Raw genomic sequence first — 21,414 nt, 5'->3', positions numbered from 1 at the left:
CGGCGGCAGCGGCTTTCCTTCGAGCAGCAGCAGTACCGGGAACGTCACATGAGAAAGAGAAGCCGCTGACATTCCCGGCGCTGCTGCTGCTCGAAGGAAAGCCGCCACCGCTGTCGGGAAGGAGAAAGTTTGTGTAGCTGCTTAAAGGGAAGACGAACCACTGAGGAAAGGAGCCCCCCAAAACTGCTGGTATTGCAGCCGCCCCTACCCTTTCTATACCTTTCTGCTCCAACCTATAGGAAGGGTGGGGGCAGCTGCAATACCAGCAGCTTCGGGGGCCTCCTTTCCTCAGTGGTTCCCTTTAAGCAGCTACACCAACTTTCTCCTTCCCGGCGATGGTGGCGGCGGCTTTCTTTCAAGCAGCAGCAGCGCCGGGAATGTCACATGAGAAAGGGAAGCCGCTGACGTTCCCGGCGCTGCTGCTGCTCGAAGGAAAGCCGCTGTCGGGAAGGAGAAAGTTGGTGTAGCTGCTTAAAGGGAACAAGACGAACCACTGAGGAAAGGAGGCCCCCCCGAAACTGTCGGTATTGCAGCCGCCCCCACCCTTCCTACAGCTTGGAGCGCTTAGACTAGAGACTGGGAGGCTGTTTAGTGGGCGGCCAGGATGGGCGTGTCGGATTCCGACTCCCATTCCGTCTCACCCCGTCCCCTCAGATCTTGTAGCATTTTGGATAATAAACAAAATTTTCTGTGGCTGTTCGGTATCCGAATTTTTGTTCAGATACCAAAGCAAATTTTTGGCGAAAATTTTGTTCGGTATCTGAAATGTACGAGAACCAAAGCGTTCGAGTACCGAGGTACCACTGTATATGAAGACTTAAAAGGAAGAGTATTAATGGTTGAAATAATAATGAATTTTAAGAAAATACTGATAGTAGCAATTTATGCCCCAAATGATAATCAAGGAGAATTTTATACAAAATTACATAGAAAAAATAATTGAATATGAATATACAGTACAGTGTTCCCTCGATTTTTGCGGGGGTTACGTTCCAAGACCTCCCGCGAAAGTCAATTTTCCGTGAAGTAGCGGTGCGGAAGTAAAAACACCATTTTAGGCTATGGACAGCCAAAAACTACCCCCACGCACCCTTTTTCAAGGCAGCGCAAGGAGCCGGGCTTGAAATTAGGGCAGGGAGCGACGAAAGTGCGGAGGCCGGCAAAGATTGCTTTGAATGTCGGCTGCCCCAGCGCCTCCGGCCCCCTCGCCGCTACCGCCCGCCCGCCCGATCCACCCCTCTCACCAGCTTTCTTTGGACACGGGTCCTCCTGCAGCAGCGCTGGCGGCTACGGCTTCTCATCCTCCTCATTCGGCGGTAGCCGCTCTGAGCGCTTTGAGAATGTCTGCCTCGCCCCTCTCACAGTCCCTTAGCTGAGAGCACTTTCGTCCCAGCTATCAGCGAGGGGGCTGCAGGAGAGGTGGGGGCAGGCGTTCTCACAGAGAGGGAGAGGGAGAAAGAGAGAGAGAGCAAGAGGGGGGAGAGTGGAAGGTAAAGAGAGAGGAAAAAATGATAGAAAAAGGAAAAAAAAGAGAAATGAGAAAATGATTGAAACAGAGAATGACAGGAAAGAAAGAGAAAGAGAGAGAGAAGTGACTCTTGGTGATGACGTATGACGTCATCGGGTGGGAAAAACCGTGGTATAGAAAAAAAACCGCGGAGTATTTTTTAATTAATATTTTTTGAAAAACCGTGGTATAGCCGTTTCGCGAAGTTTGAACCCGCGAAAATCGAGCGATCACTGTATATGTATACTAGGGGTTCCCTCCGAACTCATTTTCTACTATTATTAAAATAATGGCAGTTGTGTGTAAAAAACATAAAATTAATGACAACCTATTTCTGTGACTTTTTTTCTTCTTTATCCTAGCCTCAGCAATGTCCATGAGGCAAAGGTGGGCAAGGGGGCATCAAAAAAGTAAAATATTGCAATTTTGTAATTAAAACCCCATGTTTTAAAAAGTGCATGTGTTGATGTCACACATGTGTACAAAGAGTAGGAGAGAGCTTTAGTTCCACTGCTGTATCTTGATGCTTCACACACACACATACACACACACACACACACACACATATACCCACACACACCCCTACTGTTGCTTACTGTACATCTTTATAAAAAGTGCAAAGACACAATTAGGAAGTAAGCCTTTATTTATTTTAAGTTCTCACTACCTTCATAGGTTTAACAATTCATAGTCTACTATGTTTAGTCTCCAAAATAATTTTAAAAAATCAATTTACTACTGCTGTGGCTAGTCTCTGTAATAAAGAATTTAAAGAACCAATTTAATTTCCAATTTAGAGAATTCATTAGGATATAAACATTCGGTTATGGGGATGATACCTTATACTGCTGAGTGTTGTACGATAGTCAACTTTTCTTGCCTCTTCTCTCAGGGTGTGCTAAGAATACACTTCCTTGAAGCTCAGGATCTTGAGGGAAAAGATACTTACTTAAAGGGACTTGTTAAGGGAAAGTCTGACCCTTACGGAATCACTCAACTGGGGAATCAAATTTTCCGAAGCAAAGTTATCAAAGAGAATCTTAATCCAAAGTGGAATGAAGTTTATGAGGTATGAAACTACTGCCTGGTATTCGTTTTGAAAAATGTGTTTTAGCGTTTAGAACTTTCAAGACTGATATCATATAATTCTATTACAAATACGGTGATCTTGAATGCTTTTTTTTTTTAACTGTCGGAGAAAAATTGATGTTGCACTTCAGTAGAACAGTTCAGATAAAATGCCAGTCTATGTTTAGTACAAAAGTGAGCCTTGGGGTTCACTTTTATTCTTTCTTTCTCGCCTTGTCTCTGACTTCCTCAATTGTGATTTATTAGCAAGTTGCAATTTCATATTAGATCTATACTAGAGGTAGGTTTCAGCAGGTTTTTAGCAAAATTTTATTTTATAAACCAATAAATTTATCTTATCTTTCAACGTTTTGAACTCAAAATCCCATTGATTATTAAAACAATTTCAATACCGACACTTAAAATAAATAACTAAATAAAAAAATAAATAAATAAAAATTTCGACCAGAAAATGATTCCAACAACATTACTCTTTTTACCTGTTTTTTAAACTCAAACAACGATTTTCACTATAATTTCACAATTTAATCATTCATTTTATCTCAGATTAATCAAGCTATACCTTTTTTCTTTTTCAATACTTACTACATAGATATAAATATATTTTCTTTTCTTTATTCACTCTTTTTTTTCATTACTGATATATTACTGATACACCCAATAATATATCAATATACCTTGTCGTATCTCCTGATAACTTCTATTTACGCAGATTTCCCCTTTACCCTTCCCCATTTATTTAACTTTCTTCTTACTCCTTATACTTTTCTTTTGCTAAATATTTAATATAATTCTAATCTTATTTTTCTACTTACCTTTCAGCAAATACGTCTTCCACTATTCTTACTAACATTTATTATTCTTATAGGTTTTAATTAACATGATAAGATGAATTATTGATAGTAATAAGATACAAATGTGAATATTGAATTTTTGTTACATTTTGTTACATATATTCTGAAATATATTATCATGTAATAAATACCCTTACCCTTTTTGAATCTATGTACCCCCCCTTCCCCTCCCCCTCCCCCCATTTACCCTTTGTTAATTAATAAACTTTATTTTCTTTAAAGAAATTTTAAATAGTTCAGAATAAATACCACCTTTGACCACCCCCACCCCCACCTATTCTCTGCTTCCCGAGTCCCAGCTGATTGAGAGAAAATTGGGATTTTGAAAGTATCCTTCCCCTGGAATGGGGAGGGAATGGAGATTTTACAGTATCCTTCCCTTGCCATGCCTACGGACCCGGCAGTAAAATAAATTTAAACCCGCTACTAATTTTTAGACCATAAAATCTGGAAATGCCACTAAATGTATGATTTGGAGTGAATAGTGTAGTGAATAATACTAGACTGAGACAAGAGAGACTCGGATTAAAGATTCTGCTTAGTCATTTACCTTATTGAATGATTTTGGGCTGAGATAGAATGAGTAATCCAATCTACCTTTACAATTTTATAAGATAAAGATGAGGATAAAAACCCAGGTGTGTTGCCCTGGGCTCACAGAGGAAAGAGGTTTCTTAAATTTTTAATCACTTGGGAAAAAAACATCGTATATTTGACAATGCGTTAAATTTATTTATTTATTTATTGGAGTTGTATGCCGCCTCTCTCTCTTTTTTATCTAATTTAAAAACCTTGTAATCTAAGTCATACATTTAGGCTGAACTGGCTATCTTGTTTGTTATATTTCCAGGCCTTAGTCTATGAACATCCAGGACAAGATTTGGAGATTGAACTCTTTGATGAGGATCCAGACAAGGATGACTTTCTGGGAAGGTAAATATCAAGCCATTTGCATGCCTTTTTAAAAAAATAAAATAAAATCCTACCCTGGAATCCTACTGTCCAGATCAGTCAATAAATGAAAGAGTAAAGGTAAGCTCTAAGAGTCAGAAAGAAGCTAACAGACAAATATATTTTCAGTGTATTTTTTTATTTTTGCCTGGGTGTACGCAAAATTATGTGCCTTCAAAAAGTTACTAATACTTTTGGTAGAAACATTTTTAAAAGATAACATATGAAAAGAAAGCAAAGCAATATTGATTGTAGTAGAAATAATAATTCACAGCTCTAATTAATGCACAGTTTCTTTTTCATTTGAATATATAGTACATTTGGCCTTTACTACATAAGGAATAGACAACCAGAAAACTGTTTATCCTTGCTTCTCTTCTCCCTCCCTCCTAACATCTTGTTCTGCTTCAAAGACCTAAAGTTTTCTGCAGCAGATCCTACCATCTTATTCTTAAAATAAGATAAGATTTATTTCATACCTCAATCCCATATACGGTACTCTTTTTTTTTTTTTGTTCAGAATTGCCTTTTCAGTTTTTTTTCTAGTATATTCACCGTTTTGCTGCTACAAAATTCCAGCTTTAGGTTCTGTAGTTCAGATAATGGTCGTCTAATGCATTGCATTGTGTTTTTTTAGCCTGACGATAGACTTAATTGAAGTTGAAAAGGAACGTCACATAGATGAGGTAAATCTTTATTCAGCCTCTGGAGGACAGTGACAAGGAAGGTTAACACAGTATATCTGCAGTGCGTAATCATATATTGGATCTGGATTACAATTTCAGTAAAGGCCTCAGGTTTCCTTGAATAGATTTTCTTAGTTTGATTTAACATTTGTGTTAACAAGTGAAATTGAAGGCAAAATCCATAGGAGTGGAATACAAGCAGTCCTCGTCCTATGGCAAGGAGCCTGTCCATTATGGTTATAAGACATGACAGTCATAAAAAGGGTTAGCCATGAAACCACCTTGATTTTATTACCTTTTTGCCATGGATATTAATCTAATCTCTGCTGTTGTTAAATGAATCCATGGTCATTCAACAAATAGAAATAACAGTAGCATTTAGACTTACAGTGCTTTATAGCCCTCTCTAAGTGGTTTACAGAGTCAACATATTGCCCCCAACAGTCTGGGTACTCGTTTTACTAACTTCAGAAGGATGGATTCAACCTTGAGCAGGGGTGTCAAACTGAAGGCCCACGGTCCAGATCCAGCCTGCAGGATGTTTGTGGCCCATGGGGCAGCTGTGGGAATGGCGAAGGACCGGCCTATAGTGCCTCTGCCAGTGGAAATGAAGTGTGCAGCCCTTCCAGGCCCTATTTTTGGCCTGAACAGCCTCCTGCAGCCCCCTGTCATTAAAAATAAGCATTCCCCCAGGCTCCATTTTTGCTGGCAGAAGCCTTCAGGAGACCATCCAGGCCAAAAACAGGGCAGATAAAGGGGTTCAGAAGCCTCCCCCCCCCCCCAGGCTCAGTTTCCCGTGGCAGAGGATTAGCAAAACAAACTCAAAACAAAACACAGGAGAAATGCTTCCCCTTTTGTGATTGAGCATCAAGAAGGGACAAGGAAAGGAGAAAGGGAAAGAGGAAAGACAAAAAAAAGAAGGAAAGATGAGAAGGCAAGAAAGGAAAAAAGAAGGAAAGGGAAGGAAGGAAGGAAGGAAGGAAGGAAGACCCTGCCTTGGCTTTAGTCCACCAGCAGACAGCAAGGCTCCTCTGGAGGACAAGGGTTTGGTACTCTCCCTGGTCTTACTTTCTTCCGTTGGAGACAATGGATCCCCCCCCAGCCTCACTGGGCCATCACAGATACCCTTGACATGAGTGATGTCGAGCTGGCCATACGCATAACCACCCTGGTCATGCCCCTCCTAGGTCAAACACAATCCTGATGCAGCCATCAATTAAATCGAGTTTGACACCCCTGACCTTGAACCTGGTGGGAATCGAACTCTGGGCAGTGAGCTGAATTAGCCTGCAATACTGCATTCTAGCCACTGCGCCACCACGGCACTACAAATGCTCTGGTTAAGCAAACCAATGGTTTGCTGTGGACATGATTTTGGCAAACACCAGAAATAAGAGCCAGTTTTTGGCAAAACAACCATAAACCTGGTCATATGATTGCAGGATGCTGCAAACAGCTGTAAAAGTTCCTGTGAAATGTGCTTTGAGGTGTCCTAAGCCAAATTTTCAAATGCTTAATTCTAAAAAGTATTGCATATATTTCATTATGAAATAATTTTACTATAGTTTTTTGGGTGAAATACAGGAATCAGTATAATTCTTGCCTGTTTGATAAAATGATCTTATTCGGTCAGTTACAATGCCTTTAGCTGTTTTCATATGAAGTGTCCTTAGTTGGCTTCGCCCAGGAATTTGTATGTAATGTTGGTAAATTTTGCAGCAAATGGCTTTGGTCCTTACTATACTTTATGGACTTTCCTTACAGTGGTTTCCTCTGGATGAAGTCTCCAAAGGAAAATTGCACTTAAAACTTGAATGGCTCACATTGAAGTCTACTGTTGAAAATCTTGACCAGGTATATTTGTTTACTCTTTTGGTTGTCCACATACATTTAGATACGCTCTATTTCTAGAAGAGCATAGAAGATTTATTTAGTCACAAAAATCCTAAATTCTCTTAGCAAGTTAAAAATAAAGGGTTTCTTGGGAAATGTTGCTGTTCACCTCTGGGTAACAAGTGGCAGACTGTGTCAAAATAAGAAGCCAGGGAATAGATCAGCTCTTTGATAATTCCTCTCTGTGTAAGGAATTTTATTCAAATCTAGCTTGTTTATTTATTTATTTTATTTATTTATTTATTGGATTTGTATGCCGCCCCTCTCCGTGGACTCAGGGTGGCTAACAACATGTGACAATCCAATAGTAAAACAATTAAAAACCCTTACTATAAAACCAAACATACATACAAAACATACCATGCATAAATTGTAAAGGCCTAAGGGGGAAAGAATCTCAATTCCCCCATGCCTGACGGCAGAGGTGGGTTTTAAGAAGCTTACAAAAGGCGAGGAGGGTGGGGGCAATTCTAATCTCTGGGGGGAGTTGGTTCCAGAGGGCCGGGGCCACCACAGAGAAGGCTCTTCCCCTGGGTCCCGCCAAACGACATTGTTTAGTAGACGGGACCCGGAGAAGGCCCACTCTGTGGGACCTAACTGGTTGCTGGGATTTGTGCAGCAGAAGGCGGTCCCTGAGATAATCTGGTCCGGTACCATGAAGGGCTTTATAGGTCATAACCAGCTATGTTTGAAAATAACTAAAATATTTTACTATCTTGTCCTTTGACGAGATATAGTAATAATTTTAAAATTATGTATGATTACACTTTTATTTTCTAGCTTGCATTTTATAATTTGCGTTCTTTTTAGTTACAGATGAAGCACAAAACTAAAGTTTTTATAATACTTTTATGTTTTTAGGTGCTAAAAAGCATTAGAGCTGATAAAGATCAAACTGACGATGGGATTTCATCAGCTTTGCTTATTCTTTATTTGGATTCAGCAAGAAATCTGCCAGTAAGTATTGGTGATAATGAATCTTCTCTTGAGTGATTCCTAATTTTCTTCGGTCACACACTGCTGTGCCACTTTGCCTCACTAATCACGTTATGTTTAATTACTTTTCCTCATGCATTCCATTACATTGATAATTTTTTATGACAAACATACTTTGCGGCTGAATTTATTTTTGCAGAATCAATAATCTAATCACGTTTATGAAACAATGCCATTTTGATTTGCAATAAATTTACAGCATTTATTAATGTGCCAATCTTACGATTTTGTGGACACTTTCTGAAAAGAAAAAATAGATAGTTGGTCAATTCCAGATTCAAATGAAGGAATACACTTCTAAATCCAGAGCTATAGGACATGTAAGTGCATATTTGCTTTCAAATGGTGTCCTTTTTTCTGTGAATGGAATCTTATTTATGGTAAAATATTTAAAATGCAAACAGTATATTATGATCTGAGCAAGAAAAAAAAAATCATCCTTCATTGTAGAAAATCAATAGAGATAACTGAAAGCCAGCTTCTGATGTTGTGAATTGCTAATGAAAATGACTTTTTTTCCCTATTCTAGACTATTTTTCATATACAGTGAACCCTCGATCATCGCGAGGGTTCCGTTCCAGGACCCCAAGCGATGATCGATTTTTCGCGAAGTAGCGGTGCGGAAGTAAAAACACCATCTGCGCATGTGCAGATGGTGTTTTTACTTCCACCGCCGCAGCGCGTTGCTGGGGAGCGCGCGCGCGTTGCTGGGGCCGCTCCCCAGCTGGGGAGCGGATCTGGGGTTTCCCCAAGCGCGCGCGAGTTGCTGGGGCCGCTTCCCAGCTGGGGAGCGGATCTGGGGTTTCCCCAAGCGCGCGCGCGTTGCCGGCTCCGCTTCCCAGCTGGGAAGCAAAGCTAGGCTGCCCCAAGCTCGCGCGCGTTGCTGGGGCTGCTCCCCAGCTGGGGAGCGGATCTGGGGTTTCCCCAAGCGCGCGCGCGTTGCCGGCTCCGCTTCCCAGCTGGGAAGCAAAGCTAGGCTGCCCCAAGCGCGCGCGCGTTGCTGGGGCTGCTCCCCAGCTGGGGAGCGGATCTGGGGTTTCCCCAAGCGCGCGCGCGTTGCCGGCTCCGCTTCCCAGCTGGGAAGCGAAGCCAGGCTGCCCCAAGCTCGCGCGCGCCGCCCGCCCGCCCACGCTGTTGCCGGCTCCGCTTCCCAGCTGGGAAGCGAAGCCAGGCTGCCCCAAGCTCGCGCGCGCCGCCCGCCGTCCGCTTCCCAGCTGGGAAGCGAAGCCAGGCTGCCCCAAGCTCGCGCGCGCGCCGCCCGCCCGCCCACGCTGTTGCCGGCTCCGCTTCCCAGCTGGGAAGCGAAGCCAGGCTGCCCCAAGCCCGCGCGCGCCGCCCGCCCGCCCACGCTGTTGCCGGCTCCGCTTCCCAGCTGGGAAGCGAAGCCAGGCTGCCCCAAGCTCGCGCGCGCCGCCCGCCCGCCCACGCTGTTGCCGGCTCCGCTTCCCAGCTGGGAAGCGAAGCCAGGCTGCCCCAAGCTCGCGCGCGCCGCCCGCCGTCCGCTTCCCAGCTGGGAAGCGAAGCCAGGCTGCCCCAAGCTCGCGCGCGCCGCCCGCCCGCCCACGCTGTTGCCGGCTCCGCTTCCCAGCTGGGAAGCGAAGCCAGGCTGCCCCAAGCTCGCGCGCGCCACCCGCCCGCCCACGCTGTTGCCGGCTCCGCTTCCCAGCTGGGAAGCGAAGCCAGGCTGCCCCAAGCTCGCGCGCGCCGCCCGCCCACCCACGCTGTTGCCGGCTCCGCTTCCCAGCTGGGAAGTGGAGCTAGGCTGCCCCAAGCTCGCGCTCCAGCCCACCGCCGCTGGGGTCTTACCGGGGCAAGAGGGGGAAGACCCAGGGAAGCCTCTGCCCGGCGGGGAAACTCCACCATCTACGCATGCGTGGAAGGGCACGCATGCGCAGATGGTGGAGTTTACTTCCGGGTTGAAAACTAGCGAAATAGCCCTTTCGCGATCCTTGAGGACGCGAAACTCGAGGGTTCACTGTACATAAATGTTTGAACAGGGTTGGTGTGAATGCTTTCCCACATATGCTTGCAAGCTTATAATTAAAAGATCTGTTTACTATCCCTAAATAGCAGTTCCCAGAATAGCTGTGGAAACACCTTTCACTTTGTAAAAATAAAATGTGCCCACACACACTGTCCCAGTTGTACAGATTTTTCATTTCTGTACAGAGCGAAAACCCAAATATGTATAATTGGAATGCTTCATGGAAAATTCCATATATTTAGACTGTAAATCATGGTATGTCTTTTAATATCAATAATGAATGGTCCCCAAATAAACCCAAGGAGATGAAGTTTCTAGCAAAGCATACATTTTCCTTTCTTATCTAGCCTTCAGGAAGGTAACTCCTAATGAAGTTTATTAATTTGAAGACAAAACATTAGGCAAGGATTAATGGTCGTTATGAAGTTTTGTAATGAAACGTGGACTCCAGGAAGGACGTCTCCGTGAGGTCAAAGCTCCGCCCATGGAATTCCCTACAGGGATTCCCCACCTCCGTTTGAGCCTCCCCACCGGCCGACAGCTCCGCGGCTCTTCTGCAAAGGTGACAGCCGGGCAGTGGGGCTTCTTGGCGGCCTCCCGAACGCCAAACCCAAACTTTTGCCGAACTTCCGGGTTCGGCGTTCGGAAGGCTGCCGAGAAGCCCCCCGGCTGTTTCAAAAGGTGACAGCATGGCAGCGGCGCTTCTCAGCGGCCTCCCAAACCCAAACTTTTGCCGAACTTCCGGGTTCAGCGTTCGGGGCGGCGGGTTCGTAAGGCAAGAACCGTTCGTAACAAGAAGCACCAAAATCCCGAACCCCGGGTTCATATCTCGAAAAGTTCGTCAGACGAGGGGTTCGTATCACGAGGTACTACTGTACTTTGAAACCACCTCCCAGAGGAGAGCAACAGAAACAAACCATGAAGTGGGTTTGTGGGGTCTCTATCAATGTTTTCAGCTCTAAACACACAGCGCTTATAAAGCAGTATTTTGGATAATGGTAAGTGAGCTTCCTATAACCTCCTTGGCTGTCCTTACCACTCTCTATCTGAGGCTCTGCTACCACCAAACCAAACAGTAATTAAGTTTGTTAAAACATTCTTAATGCTGCCTCTGTAAAAAGCGGCCAGGACAGAAGGAGAAAGAAGTGCTCTCCTCATCGGATGCAGACGCTGGTTTGCACGCTTCACTATGGATGATGTAGAGAGAGACCAGATAGTTTTTCATATGACAGTTGCAGCATTCCTAAGGATGCTTGATAATGGGCATGTATTTATGCAGTGTCCGGGGGTCATGTGATCACTTTTAGAGATTTTCTGACAAAGTCAATGGAGAAGCCAAATTCACTGAACTACTGTTTTACTAACTTAACAGGTGCAGTGATTCACTTAAAATCTATCTTGCTTAGTAGCAGAAATTTGGGGTTTAATTGTTATAAGTTGAGGACTACCTGTACAGAATTTGCACAAATCTTTCCAAATTGGATAATTTATTTAGCTATATCTGTGTCTGTATCTATATCTATATATTTATCTATGTCCCCCCCTCTCATCTATCTATCTATCTATCTATCTATCTATCTATCTATCTATCTATCTATCTATCTATCTATCTATCTATCTATCATATATCTATCTATCTATCTATCTATCTATCATATATCTATCTATCTATCTATCATATATCTATCTATCTATCTATCTATCTATCATATATCTATCTATCTATCTATCATATATCTATCTATCTATCTATCTATCTATCATATATCTATCTATCATCTATCTATCTATCTATCTATCTATCATATATCTATCATCTATCTATCTATCTATCTATCAATCATCTATCTATCATCTATCTTTCTATTATCTATCTATCATCTATCTATCATCTATCTATCTATCTATCATCTATCTATCATCTATCTATCAATTGGCATAGAGTAATAGTTTGTGCCAATTAATTGCCACATCTCAAACTATCTAACTATCTAATTCAAATTAATAATCCTAAAATGGGATTCCTTTCCCTAAAAAAAAGTATGGAAGGATTTTATTCAAGACTGGAATAAATTAAGCCCAGGCCTCCAAGACAGTTATATCTTGGGTCCTTTGTGGCCTCCAACCAGAAAGAGAGAGTCGTAGATCAGTGGTAAATAATGTAGTGACAACTCTTGTTTGCCTGGGATTAACCTCCCAGTTATGAAAGGTCCTTTGGAAGAACGTGTTTCGATCTTTACTGTGCCAATAAAAATATTAGTATATCTTTGCAAAGACTTCTGGTGAACAAACTGTAATCTGAGGATACCACAGTGTTTCTGCACGACATGAGTCAAAATCCTGGATTTGTTACTGTGTGTGTGTTAGTTTTATTTTCATTTTATGTCCTGTAACTCTTGAATAGAATACTTTTTTTAAAAACAATCAAGAAACAGTATGTATTATTACAGCATTTAATAGTGGATCTCATTGTATCATATCATCTGATAGTATAACAGAATTTTAAGATAATTAAGAGAAGAGAAGCTTTTCTCCCTTTGTACAGAATGGATATGGCTTAAGAGCACATCTTCTATATATTCAGAAAATCCCCATTTATAATGGTAGCAACTTTATTGATGTCCGGTATAGAAAGGTGGTGCATGAGTACACTAAAAAGCTATTATTGAAAAGTGTGATTTTTTTTGTATTTGTAGCTAAAATGCTCCCAATTGCAGTAGGAGGGGGGGGAAATGCCTGGAAATGTCGATAAACCTAGATCAATAATGGAAAAAAGCACAATTGGTTTATCCTTTCTTTGTATGATTTTCAGTACTTCAATTTTCTGTTTCTATGCTAATGAAAAAACTGATTGAGCCCTCAGGCTGCTAGAATCCTATGACTTTCTGCTTTCTCCTTCCGTTTGCATTTTTCTAAAGAGTATCTACGAGGGAAAATTTGGGTGTGGATACTTAAAAGAGAGGAGAGCATCGGGACTAGTCTTTTGTGAAAATACTACCTCAGTCTATAGAACACTATTTGTGAGTTCTCAGGTTTACGTGTTCCTTTGTTTAAAATAACCTTTTTTAAAAAAAACTTGGTGTTTATAAACCCACTTTGCCCTAACTTTGGAATGCAGGAGCATGCAGTACTTTGTTTTTTTTAAGTGCATGGTTTTAGAAGTTTATATTGTTTTGGCTACGTTTTCAGTGGTGTAATTAGTTTAGCTTCTCAGCTAAATTTGCTCATTTTTTCAGAGACTAGCATGCACATTTGAAGAAATGTGACGCTTGCAAAGAAATGAAATGGTCATGAATTGTAAAAATCAACATACTTTGTAATTGTTTTGGAAAGTAAGTGCAAGTATTGTGTGTGGCATATGTAAGTGCCCGGAAGGTCTTTAATTTGGTTCAAGTTGCATAAGTTGCATAATTAAAATTGGAATAATATGTGTTACAGAAAAAATACACCTCCTTGTGCAGTCTTTTGTCATTAATATATGGAACCATAAACTAGGCCTTTCTATTTGAGCATATTAAAGTAGATTTTGCTGGGAGGTAACAGCTACTGCAAAGAAAGCATTAAATTGCACAGTCAAGCAGAAATTTGAGAGTTACAAAAATAAAGTAAAATAGGGGTTGCACAATAATTTCAGGCTTGCAAACCACCTATATTCCGATTTTGTGGAATCTCATTATTGAATGTAATTTGAGAATATTGATTGTCTTGAGTTTCGAGATGTCTAGTTGTGTGTTTGATTCAAGTAGGAAAGTTTCAAATGTAATATCAAAACAGTATTCTCATATATTCTTATTTTGTTATCAGTCCTTAAACCCTGGTTCTAGTGCATTGTTAAAGCTTCCAACTCTATTAGGGCAATTGAAATGATGTGTTAATAGAAATGAAGGTTGATCAGAAAATGAAACTTTTGACAGCAACTTGACCCAAATTAAACTTCACCTTGTCTTTTTTTTAATTTGTGGGACTGGAACAGTTCCTTCTCTTTTTATAGCCAAAAGATTCCTTAATAAGCATTATGGCATTTGCATGACACTGGCATGCAAGCCGCAAGCATCTCTGTCATCTGTTATTTTTACTCTGATACCATTGGCTCCTCTTCATCAAAAGTGGCTATATTATTCATCCTAAATCAAGTAGAATTTAAAAAAAACAACAGTGGGAGGCAAAATTTCATGGCAATCTTGAATGTGTCTGTTATATTATGTGAAACCCTCCAACGAAAGTACTATAGGAAGGAGCCGAAAATTAAATGCTAAGAAATTACATGGCGAAAAAGAAAGAAAAGACTTTTTCCAGTCTAGGCAAATAGACATTCAGCATAAAACTACTAGTAGCCCAAAGCTTTTAGAAGCGTAGAGAAAGGGAACTACAGTGTTTCCTCAATTTTCGCGGGGGATGCGTTCCGAGACTGCCCGCGAAAGTCGAATTTCCGCGAAGTAGAGGTGCGGAAGTAAATACACAATTTTTGGCTATGAACAGTATCACAAGCCTTCCCTTAACACTTTAAACCCCTAAATTGCAATTCCCCATTTCCTTAGCCACCATTTAGATTATTACTCAACATGTTTATTTATTAAAGTTTATTAAAAATTATATTTATTAAAGGCGGACAAAAGTTTGGCGATGACATATGACGTCATCGGGCAGGAAAAAACGTGATATAGGGTAAAAAAAACCATGAAGTATTTTTTAATTAATATTTATGAAAAACCATGGTATAGATTTTTCGTGAAGTTCGAACCCGCGAAAATCAAGGGAACACTGTATTTCTAAAGGTGCATTGTGCTGCATCAACCAGCCAAATAGAGGATACAACGCATCATTAACCAGCCAAATAGAGGATACAATGAGCATACCTGATTTACTTTTTAAAACAGATCTAAGGACAAATTTAGAGAATAATACAAGACTCCTTGAGTTATGGCCATAATGAAACCTACCTAACCATGGTTGTAACTCGTGACAATCATAAAGTGACAATCATCTGGCTAGTGGTCCTTTGTCTGGTCACTTTCTGCACATTATTTTATCCCCTGATTAGGGCTTTTAAAAACGCCTTAGGGCTTACTTCTGAGAGAGTAACAATGAAAGAGCTTGCAAGCAGTTAAGAGCTGGGAGCATCATTAGCACCTGGTTAGGTCTGGAAAGAAACATTTGGAGCAAGTAGAGCAATGAAAAAAAAACCTGCAAAGACTTTGGGCTTGGAAACATTCTTCACAAAGAGTAATTATGAAAGAGCTTGTAAGCCATAAGAGCTGGGAACATCATTAGCACCTGGTTAGGGCTGGAGTGAAAATTATTCAGAAAAAGTTAGAACAATGGGAAAAAAAACCCTGCAAAGACTTAGGATTTAGGGTTATTCGCAGAGAGAAACAATGAAAGAACCTGCAAGGTAAGAGCTGGGAAGATCGTTAGCACCTAGTTAGGGCTGAAAAACAAAAGTTTCAGAAAAAAAGCTACATTTAAGTATAAGACACTCTTATGGTGGAAAAAGATGCATCTTACACTCTGAAAAATACGGTAGGTCATTCATCTGACCAACCCTTTTTATTTACACATTTTATTTGTGTTGGCTGTTAAATAAACGCCATAGTGATTAAGAAAATCAATTATTCATTAGGGATGCAGTCGTCCCCCCCCAAAGGAAGTAAATGCTGATTTTTCAGCAAAATTGGCGTAAAATGCAATCAAATGATTGCAGGACTCTACAGGCGGCCATAAATACATCACTGTTGCTGAATGCCCAAAATGCAATCATGACACCGTGGAGGAGGCTGATCATTGGAAGTGTAAATCTGGGTCATAAGTATTCTGTACCCCTAGTTTGATCTGTCTGCTAAGTAATTGATTATAAGTCAAGGACTAGCTGTATATAGTACCTTTATTTAAAAATGAGTATCCATAAATTTATGATACTACATTTTTTCTGCCCATCTGATCTTATTTTTATTTTTTTTAGAATTGTTTAATTAGAGAAAATGTGGAGCTGACACACCCCAAAGCAAAAATGTCATCTTTACAATAATAATGTTCTCAAATAAACAGCCCACACAAGGTTTCTTAAGATACAGGCTGGGTAAGAGCTTTAATTGGAAGTGTGGCTTCCTGACAAGGAGACAAGCAGGCGTTTGGTTTCAAATGTCTAATCTAAATCTTAAAAACATAGAAAGAATTTAGGGGACAAAATGGGGTGAAACAATCTGGAAGTAAATCCATTCTTAGTTAAAAAGCTTAGCGCTCAACAACCCTTCCGCTTATCAGACATAAACTTTCTGTCAATTTTTGGTATAATGTTTCTGCCGCATGATGTATAATATTGAGACATATGTAGAGGTTTTATAACATTTCCCCCCATTGAAAATAAGATTCACTGCAGACAAACTTTAAACAGTTATTTCAGAGGACAGAGAATTCTCTTTCCTATTTTAAATTAGCTAGCATGCTTTGCCTCACAATTTATCTTAAAGCTGGATTTAACCGTGCGTTTATTCCATCTCAGAAATTTTGAGACAAAATAAAATTCTAGACTCCCTCTCCTCCTACCCTCTCTCTCTTTTTTAAGAATTCGCAATTTCTGAAATTAGTTGGGTAGTGCTATAGTTTTAATTCATTATAGTTTGCCTGCTTTACCTTCAGGACAGTGCTGTTTTTTAAAAATAAAATTAGCAATTAATGAAAACTATTAGCTGGTTCGACCTACTCCATTTTTTGTATCCCTACTATCAAATCCAATGCAATGGAGCATTATAGGGGGTGGGGGAACGTTACTGCAAATAGGAGAATCTTAGCCTGTCTGGAAAAAGTCAGTGAAATATTGTAATTAAAAACAGAATAAGAAAAAATGTGTATCAAGTTATTTTATAGTAATTAATGTTCAAGCATTTTTCTCTTTCTTCTGAGAATGTTTGTTTGGTCTGCCGTTGTTGTCCTGTCCTTAATTAACCAATTGGAACTGCTTTGTTGCATGTCATAATAACCCCCCATATGTTCATTTTCTTCTGGTTTAAAAGCATAATCCTTTAGATTATAATCCAGAAGCCTTGAAGAAGTCTGCTGTTCAAAAAGTCTTAAAGGTAAAAGTGATACAATTTTCCATTTAAAATCACATAATTAAATAAAGACCCTGAGCTGCCAGTTTGGGCTAGTGGTGAAGGTACAATACTACACAGGTACCTGCGAATTACGCATGAAAATCGTTTGTGTGACTTTGGACCAATCACTCGCTCTTAGCTCAACTCATCTCACAGTGTTGTTGTTATGGGGAAAATAGGAGGAGGAAAAAGGATTAGATACATTTGCCATCTTGAATTATTTATAAAAATTATAAAGGCAGTCTTAAAATAATAGAAAACATATTCAAATATTTTGAATTCCAGGAGCTTTAGATTAATTTGTCTGTGAGTAGAAGGCACATCCTATCAGTGGTTGTATTACACAAATGCTAGAAACAAATTTTAATAAGCAATATTAAACAAATGATTTAATTCTTCTAAAATAGTACTGAGTGTCCAATATATTTTCAAAAGCATGCTTTTATTAAACGTGTTGATGCTTTTAAAAAAACCCAGACAATTTCCAAGTTCCTTGATCTCTTTTAATATATTTGCTAAACTTGGAACGCAACTGCATATTGTCATTCCAAATCTTCATAACAAACTAATACAAGGGTCACTAAGTCATCATGAAACAGAAACCCTTTGTGGGCTTATTAATTCCATCCCTTTTGTTTCAGGGACACCAAGCATGGAATTAATAAGACAAATTGCCAGTGGAAAACTAAATTTAGTCCTGCCACTAATGTGGAAAGTAGGAACAGTACTTTTTTGAAGCTGTTGACAGCACAGAACAGCTAGTTTATAAATTGTGCAGATGTACAGCTCAGAATTTGCTGGTTAAACTGAAAGGCTAGCTGTAAGCAGATATGTAGACACTACATATCTGTTTCTCTTTACCTGCAGAAAATTTAATTGGTAGCATATATAAAAAGAAATGGGCCTCCCTGTTTCCTGAGGCAAGAAGTAAGACTTGAATCTTACTACTATTACTGTTAGAAACAAGTTCTGCTTATATTAAAGGGATAGCGTATTATTTTCTGAGAAACATTTTGCCTGTCCCATCAGTTTTGCCATTCAGTCCTAATAAATAAATTGTCTGAGTTTTACGTAAGCATTTTGAAGACCAGTAATTAATAATGTGAAGAAGAACATAAATAAGAAGAGATAAGTGTCTGAACAGGTCAATAGCCGAACAGGCCAAGCATTCAATAAATAATACATTCTATGAAATAAAGGCATGATTGCATACATATTCAATAATATGTAATATAAGAGAGGATGATATTGGTGAATATCCCTATGGTTCATATTTTGCCCTTGAAGATAATTTTCAGAAATGGAACTAATATGGGAGAAAATCTGAATGAATTTTTTATCAATTAAAAAAATCTTCACAGCAAGAAATAATTAAAAGCAGATTGCTAGATAAATTAAACTAAATATGGCTTACCCTTTAAAAATTCAAAACAATGTGTGTTGAGATAAGAATACCCATGTCTTTAATCTGCAATTTTTGTCTTAACATTGTTTTCACTTCTCCTTTAATCATGTTGCTTTTCTGGAGTTCTAGTTTATATATTAATTATTAATAATTTAATTAATGTATTAACAGCATTGATAGATGCTTCAGATTAACTTTTGTAACTCCTTAACAAAAAGTATTTAACCGAGAAACTGGTAGGGAGCTTATTAACAGACATTCATAATCTGAGTTCTTTAAAATTACTTTTGTAGTTTTAGCAATTTAATTGGGTAAACTTATTATAGAAGCTGTAGCATATCATCTCTTTTGTTACCTCCCACATGTTTTATGATTCTGACATTCTGCTTAATCATTCCATATGTAAGATTAGCTTTCTAAACTTGCATTTTCTCCATATCCCCCTTTTGCTTCCCGACCGCAACATTCATTCATTTGTGCTGATGTTGCTTCATTAATTTGGGGGATGGAGATGAAATGCTTATTTAAGAATGAAAGGTTGAGCACCTTAAACCAATTCATTCACAAACACAATACTTGTAAAAGGGTTGGAAACCTCAATGATTTCTATGTACAACTCTTTCAAGGTAAGTTATGTGATTCCTATATCTCAGGTACATTTGTGACACAGAATGTGGATAGAAAGAAGATAAGAGTAATAGAATTATTGTTTTTCTACATTTTCAGTCAGGGAAGAAAATGAACACTAATCCAAATCCCCTTGTCTTAATGACAGTTGGACATATTGCAAAAGAAAGCAAGGTGAGTCTTAACCATTTTCGTCCTTTTCTGTAAAGCAATGCAGTTCACACCATCCTAATTTTTCCAGGTTTTGTAATATACAGAATCACATCAATCCGTACAACATTTTCTTTGAAAGCTAATGGAACCCCTTACTCCCACCCCCAAACAATTTGCAGGCATTTGGATCTGAATTAGAATTGGGTATCATGATTTTTCTTAAAGGGACATACTGCTGTGAAGGGTAGTATGTCTCAAAGGGACATACTGCTACTGACATGAGAGATTATAGTACATCTAAGTTGTAAAAATATATGCAAATTATTGTAATGAAGGTGAGTAGACTTACTAGGAAAAGGTAGAATGCTCTACTACTCCATGGTAGAATTCTGTATTTTTGTGATTAGGTTTTATCCAATAATCTCTTTACCCAAGTGATCGCTGGTTTGGATAAGAAATATTATACCCGAAAGCTGCTTTACAAGGACTATATCCTTCACATTGCTCTCTATACGCTCATATTTCTGGACTGGATTGGGAGTGCAGGTCAAATAAAAGGTTAAAGCTATTCTGTTGCCCATTCCAGATCTAATCTGGGAAAAAGGACCCTGATTTGCATTGAGGAAACAAAGCCCATTGTAGAATGTAAGGTACAGATGCCTAATGCCAACCACTTAGATATTTATATGTATTTATATGCATGTGTATGTTAAATATCTAGCTCTGTATTTCCATTGTTGTTCAGTGCCCTTAGTATGTCACCCAAAGACCTGCAGTCCTTGGAGCGAAGGTGGAGGAACGTCTCTGTATCTGTATAAGTAGGCTTTGGGTTTTTTGCCATATATGTTAATAAAGAATCCTGCCTTTGAACAGATCCGTTATAAGACCAATGAACCTGTTTGGGAAGAGCATTTCACTTTTTTGGTTCGTAATCCTCGACGACAAGAGCTAGAAGTTGAGGTAGGTCATTTTAGTTATTTGCTTGGTTTGCGGTATCTATTAAATGTTGTACTCTCAACATTTGGAAATGTTTTGCTGAATAGGCAAGGGATCTATCTTCGAAGTAGATCTGCAAGCTTAGTTTATACTAAATATAGCATAAATGTCATATCAAATTCAGCTTTCTCTAGTGCTGGATTTGAGTGTGTAAAGAAAAGTTGACAATACACCAAAATTCAGTTTATAGGAAACAAAGATGTCTTGTTTAGCTATTGATACTGGTATTGTTACTGAATTATTTTTAAATACCGTATTCCCTTTTTCTTCATTAGAAAAAGCCAACGTGCCTAACACCTTTTTTGCATGGGTTCATTTTTAAGCTGATTAAGTTTATTAATGGGTCAAGAATCAGGTTAATTGAATAAAATTAAGGACTCAGTAATTTGTTAACATTTTTTAAATATAGGTTTTCATTTAAATATAATAATTCTTTTTCCTTCTTCTATAGGTCAAGGATGAACAACATCAGTGCTCCTTGGGAAATTTTAAGCTTCCTCTTAACCAACTCCTTGCAAGTGAAGATCTAACTATGCATCAGAGATTTCACCTTAACAATTCTGGTCCAAACAGCACTGTACACATGAAAGTTGCACTCAGGGTATGTCAGTTTGCTAAAATTTATTTAAAACTTAATCATGTAACAATTGTGGCAGTGATAGTGATATGCAAATTATATTTTAAAAAAAGAAAGAAAAGGGTTTTAAAAAGTGTGGTTGGTTGGGAATGAGTAGTTGTAAACTTACTGTTACTTGATTGATACATTGAAAGTTCTTGATCAAAGCTTCAGATTGTGGTGCGGCTCCCTTTCCTTCTCCCACCGCCTATGTCTATTGCCGGCGATGGCCACCGGTGATAGACATAGGCAGTGGGAGAAGGAAAGGGAGCCGCCCCCGCCTGCCGCAGATGGGCTGGTGCCGAGCCTCTCAGTGGTGGCCTCCCTGCCGCCCCCCTCTGCGGGCTGGCAGGGGGATGGGGAGGGCGCACACATGCGCGCCCGACATTCATAATAAAAAAACCTTCAGCGCTCCCCACCCCAACATCAACCCCCCCGCTCGGCCTTGGAAAAGGGTGCATGGGGGGTAGTTTTTGGGCGCATGGCCTCGCGGCCGCACACCTTAGAGAGAACATTGTCTGTGGGGTGCTTAAATCCGACCTGTGGGGCAAGCCTGGAAATGTCAA

The 21,414-nt window shown here is 39.8% G+C and overlaps 1 protein-coding gene across 2 annotated transcripts in view; it reads left to right on the top strand.

The window, feature by feature from the left end:
* The window catches only part of ESYT2 (extended synaptotagmin 2), a 96,340-nt gene that overhangs the window by 64,129 nt on the left and 10,797 nt on the right, over positions 1-21,414 (top strand). Inside the window, exons 9-17 of one of the 2 annotated variants that reach the window (XM_070729428.1) lie at positions 2,400-2,576; positions 4,301-4,383; positions 5,039-5,087; positions 6,852-6,941; positions 7,842-7,937; positions 16,971-17,033; positions 19,183-19,257; positions 20,110-20,196; positions 20,684-20,833. In XM_070729428.1, coding sequence (XP_070585529.1) covers positions 2,400-2,576; positions 4,301-4,383; positions 5,039-5,087; positions 6,852-6,941; positions 7,842-7,937; positions 16,971-17,033; positions 19,183-19,257; positions 20,110-20,196; positions 20,684-20,833 — 870 coding nt within the window. The remainder of the gene's footprint in view (positions 1-2,399; positions 2,577-4,300; positions 4,384-5,038; positions 5,088-6,851; positions 6,942-7,841; positions 7,938-16,970; positions 17,034-19,182; positions 19,258-20,109; positions 20,197-20,683; positions 20,834-21,414) is intronic. The other variant, XM_070729427.1, reaches the window with a different exon arrangement.

This window comes from Erythrolamprus reginae, chromosome Z, assembly GCF_031021105.1.
Source record: "Erythrolamprus reginae isolate rEryReg1 chromosome Z, rEryReg1.hap1, whole genome shotgun sequence".
Taxonomy (NCBI): domain Eukaryota; kingdom Metazoa; phylum Chordata; class Lepidosauria; order Squamata; family Dipsadidae; genus Erythrolamprus; species Erythrolamprus reginae.
This window is presented reverse-complemented; position numbering and strand designations above follow the sequence as displayed.